Raw genomic sequence first — 5,110 nt, 5'->3', positions numbered from 1 at the left:
GGAGCAGGGCGGCCTGGGATCGCTGGTCAGGACGGGCAGAGCCGTCCTCACGGGCCGCCCAGGCTCCTGGCTGTTTGAAGGTTGGCATTCTCTCCAATCAGTGTTTTACTCTTTTTAAACATTTTCATATTTCACTTGATTTTAATGCTGATCTCGGACAGTGAGGACAGCCCCGATCTGGTCACCTGATGGCCACGACACCCACGTTTATGGCCAGTTTTCGTGGCCTCGGGCAGCTCTACCCAGCGCCGAGGGTGCGTGCGAGGGTCAGATGGTGGGTGGTAAATGTGTCCCTGGGCCAGGGGGGCCCCCGCCAGGAGGGTGGGGTGGGCTGACAGTGCGGCCAGAGGCGGACGTGTGGCAGGAATGTGGCCGCACATGGCAGGAACGTGACTGCACGTGGCAGGAACGTGGCCGCACGTGGCACTCGGGCGCGTCTGCCTGGAGGACCATGTTGCCCAGCCTGGCCGGTCTTCGTTGTCAGCAAAACACCTTCCCACACGTCCTGTTTGATGTGCACTGAATCGGTTTTACAGTTGGTTCTTTCTGTCCTCACCCGAGAACGTGCTTACTGATGTGTTTAGAGCGAGAGGAAGGTGGTGGGGGTGGAGAGGGAGAGAGAGAAACATCAATGGGAGAGAGAAGCCTGGATCAGTTGTGTCCCGTAGGCGCCCTGACGGGGGATCGAACCCACCCCGAGCCGCGCCGGCCAGGGCTGCGTGTGATTTTTGGGGGAACCTCCACACCGTCTTCCACGGCGGCCGCTCCACTCGCCACTCCCGCCGTCGGTGCGCGCGTCACAATTTCTTCACGTCCCGTCAGCGCTTGCTTCCTGTTTTGTTCGATAGCAGCCGCCGCCCTGACGGGTGTGAGGGTGTCTCGCTGTGGTTCTGATTTGTGGCTTTGATGCTGGTCAGTTGCCTTTGTGTGTGGTGCGAGGTCGGGTCCATCCTCACCCTGCGGCGTGGCCGTCCGTCCTCCCGGTGCCATCTGCTGAGGACACTGTCCTTTCCCGTCGTGGCCGTGGCCGTGGCCCCTGGTGGGAATCCATGTGACCACAGGGGTGAGGCTGATTTCGGGGCTCCGTCCGTCCCACCGGCCTTTGTCTGTCTGTCTGTCCGCAGCACCAGCTGGTGCAATCACCGTGGCTTTGCCGTCGGTTTAAACCAGGCTGTGTGGCCCCCAGGTGGCTGTTCTTATTCCGGATGGTCTGGCTGTTCAGGGTCCCTTGAGGTTCCAGATGGACTTCAGGACGAGTTTTCCAGTTTCTGCAAATGAACCCGTGGGATTTGGCTGCCGATTGGATTTAATCTCTGTTCGCTTTAGGTGGGAGTGGACGGTGGATGGCTTTCCACTTAATTGTGGCTTTTGAGCGCTTGCTTCCTGTTTTGTTCGATAGCAGCCGCCGCCCTGACGGGTGTGAGGGTGTCTCGCTGTGGTTCTGATTTGTGGCTTTGATGCTGGTCAGTTGCCTTTGTGTGTGGTGCGAGGTCGGGTCCATCCTCACCCTGCGGCGTGGCCGTCCGTCCTCCCGGTGCCATCTGCTGAGGACACTGTCCTTTCCCGTCGTGGCCGTGGCCGTGGCCCCTGGTGGGAATCCATGTGACCACAGGGGTGAGGCTGATTTCGGGGCTCCGTCCGTCCCACCGGCCTCTGTCTGTCTGTCTGTCCGTCCGCAGCACCAGCTGGTGCAACACCGTGGCTTTGCCATCGGATTAAACCAGGCTGTGTGGCCCCCAGGTGGCTGTTCTTATTCCGGATGGTCTGGCTGTTCAGGGTCCCTTGAGGTTCCAGATGGACTTCAGGACGAGTTTTCCAGTTTCTGCAAATGAACCCGTGGGATTTGGCTGCCGATTGGATTTAATCTCTGTTCGCTTTAGGTGGGAGTGGACGGTGGATGGCTTTCCACTTAATTGTGGCTTTTGTTCCTTTTAGTTCTGTTTTTGTAGTTTTCATGGTACAAGTTTTTCTCTGTGTGTGTGTGTTTGTGTGTGTGCGCGCGTGTGTGTGTTTCTCTGTCCCCGTTTTTCAATTTTTTAAATTTTTTGTTAACCCTCCCGAGGACTCTTTTTCCTCTGATTTTTTTAGAGAGAATGGCCGGGCGGGGGAGAGACACATCGGTTGGTTGCCTCCTGCACACACCACGACCGGCGGTTTCTAGCCTGCGGCCGAGGTGCGTGCCCTGGACCGGAGTTGAACCCGCGGCCTCTCAGCCCGCAGGCTGACGTGTGACCACGGAGCCGCGCCGCCGGGGCTCCTTGTCCAGGTCTCCTTGTCCAGGTCTCCGTCTCCTCTCAGGTTTATTTTTAAGTCTCTTGCTCTTTTTTTCCTGCTGTTGTCAGTGGCACAGATTTACTCATTTCCTTTTTGGGTGGTTTGCTGCCCGGCATCGGAATGTCACTGGTTCTGTTGACTGTGTCCTCCGGGTTTTTGCTGAATTTGTTGCTGAGTTTCTGGGAACACCTTTTGTGTGAAGTCATTGGGGTTTCCTGTGTCCATTTTACCCTTTTGCAGCCTGGATCCCTTGTTTGTTTCCTTGTCCGGCTGCTCGGCTGGCGTGCCCAGGGCGTGTTGAGTAGAAGTGGTGAGAGCGGCGTCTCCCTCTCGTCCCGGATCCGAGAGAAGCTGAAACCTTTCGCCGTCGATGTGTTTGCTGTGGGTTATTCACAGGCAGCTGTCGTTCTACTGCGGTACCTCCCCTCCCTGTGGCATCGTAAACATCCTGCCCGGCCCACAAAACAAAACAACAACCATGAAAGACGGGCTGTCCTGTCCCTGGTTCTGGGACTCAGCTCCTAGTGTCCTCGGAGTGTCCCCTGTGTCCATTTTACCCTTTTGCAGCCTGGATCCCTTCTGTTGGTTTCCTTGTCCGGCTGCTCGGCTGGCGTGCCCAGTGGTGAGAGCGGCGTCTCCCTCTCGTCCCGGATCCGAGAGGAGAAGCTGAAACCTTTCGCCCTCGATGTGTTTGCTGTGGGTTATTCACAGGCAGCTGTCGTTCTACTGCGGTACCTCCCCTCCCTGTGGCATCGTAAACATGCTGCCCGGCCCACAAAACAAAACAACAACAATGAGTGATGGGCTGTCCTGTCCCTGGTTCTGGGACTCACCTCCTAGTGTCCTCGGTGTCTGGATGGCCTCGGGGTAGCTGCTCACACCCAGTCCTAGTGAACAAAGGTGGAGCCCTCAGTCCCTTCCCTCCCCTGAGGGGAGAGGTGGGAGGGGAGGGGCCGGAAGAGGAGTCATCTAGTGACCAGGGTTTAATCCGTCACTCTGGCGAGGAGATGGGCGTGGAGATGGGTGAGTGGAGATGGGCGAGTGGTGCGCGGGAGCCCTGCGCCCTTTCCCCACGCCGGCCCCGTGCGCTGCTAGCGGGCGGCCCAGAGCTGTGTCTGTTTGTGATCCACCGGTGGTCCCATCTGCGGAACGTTTCTCTGAGTTCTGAGCGGAAGATTGGAGCCTGGAGGGCAGCGGTTCTCAACCTGTGGGTCGAGACCCCTTTGGCGGTCCAATGACCCTTTCACAGGGGTCGCCTAAGACCATCCTGCATATCCGATATTTACATGACGATTCATAACAGGAGCAACATGACAGTTATGAAGTAGCAACGAAAACAATGTTATGGTTGGGTCACAACATGAGGAGCTGTATTTAAAGGGCCAGAGGTTGAGAACCGCTGCTGGAGGGGGTTGTGGGAACCTCTGGCTGACGGCTGGTGGGTCCGAAGCACAGGGGCGACCTGGACTGGCGTCTGACGTTGGCCGGGGCTGGGGGGGGGACAGGGGGACAGTGTCAGGACAGAGCTGGGTCACGTGCGGGGAAAACGCCGGCGGCACCTCCTGTCTCTAGTTTGTTGGGTGTTTTTACCGCGAAAGGGTTTTCAGTGTCGTCGGATGCGTTTCATACAGTTGACATGATCGTGTGGTTTTTCCTGTGCCCGTGAGCGTGGAATGTGACGTCTGCCACTCGTGCCTCGGCCGCCTTTCGGGAGCCGCCCCCTCGGTGAGCGTGCGACCCTCTCCTGTGTGTGTGACCCCTCGGTTAGCGTGTGACCCCCCCGCGCGGCTGGTCCCGTGGGGCCTGGTGTCCGTGTGCACAGGGTGGGTCTGCAGTTCTCCTGTGTTTCCGTCGGGCTTTGGTGCCAGGACCTGCTGGCCTCCTAGGGAGTGAGTGTGTTCTCTCCTCCTCGTGTCGGGAACGGTGGAGGAGGGTTCGTATTGGTTCTTTAAATGTCGGGTCCAGAACTTTTAAAAAATCTATATATATGTTTTATTGATTTCAGGGAGGAAGGGAGAGGGGGATAGAAACATCAGTGATGAGAGAGAACCATGGATTGGCTGCCTCCTGCACACCCCTCACTGGGGATCGAACCCGCAACCAGGGCCTGTGCCCTGCCCGGGGGTCGAACCGTGACCTCCGGGTTCACAGGTCGATGCTCAGCCCTGAGCCCCGCTGGCCGGGCGAGAACTCCCTGCCACGCACGGGCCTGCGACCCCCGACGTTTGTGTTTCGAGTAACGTTCACGGGACTTTGAATGTTACAGACCGTCCTCGAGTTCGGTTCGTGGTTACGTTGCCGTCTCCCGTTTATTTATTTTTTTTAAAAAAAGTTCCGTCGTTTCGACGTGTTTTTTATTACTTATTTATTGAACGTTCACGGGACTTTGAATGTTACAGACCGTCCTCGCGTTCGGTTCGTGGTTACGTCGCCGTCTCCCGTTTATTTTTTTTAAAAAAAGTCCCGTCGTTTCGACGTGTGTACATCTGCGCTTTGTGTTTTTTATTATTTATTTACCACAAGCAAAGTTCAGGAGTTGTTCTCTTTCTTTTAATTTTTTTTACTGTTTCCCGTCATGACTGCTGAGTGTGTGCTCCACGTGGGTGACGTCGGTGCTTATGTAGGTGGGGTCCGACTTACAGCGAATTACGTCGCCGTGGGAACGGGTCCGCCGTCACCCGAGGGCCGGCTGTACTGTTTGATTTTATTCAGCCGATCGAGGCGGCTGGTGGGCGGGAGGCCCTGGTCGCCCGCGTTTCCGGTGAAGGGCCTGGGGCCTCCTGGAGGTGCCCCTGAGCGTCGCTCACAGTGTCTGGTGGGTGGAGGGCTGTGGCCC

General features: G+C 57.3%; 1 protein-coding gene across 1 annotated transcript in view; it reads left to right on the top strand.

Annotated features, from left to right (window-relative positions):
• Positions 1 to 3,075, top strand: part of LOC106726938 (protein kinase C zeta type-like) — a 13,543-nt gene extending 10,468 nt beyond the window's left edge. Inside the window, exons 5-6 of the mRNA XM_014543763.1 lie at positions 2,515 to 2,655; positions 2,842 to 3,075. Coding sequence (XP_014399249.1) covers positions 2,515 to 2,655; positions 2,842 to 3,075 — 375 coding nt within the window. The remainder of the gene's footprint in view (positions 1 to 2,514; positions 2,656 to 2,841) is intronic.
• The last annotated feature ends 2,035 nt before the right edge of the window (positions 3,076 to 5,110 follow it).

This window comes from Myotis brandtii, unplaced genomic scaffold (genome assembly GCF_000412655.1).
Source record: "Myotis brandtii unplaced genomic scaffold, ASM41265v1 scaffold334, whole genome shotgun sequence".
NCBI classification, from domain to species: Eukaryota; Metazoa; Chordata; class Mammalia; order Chiroptera; family Vespertilionidae; genus Myotis; species Myotis brandtii.
The sequence above is the reverse complement of the archived record's forward strand: the minus strand, read 5'-3'. Positions and strand labels throughout refer to the sequence as shown.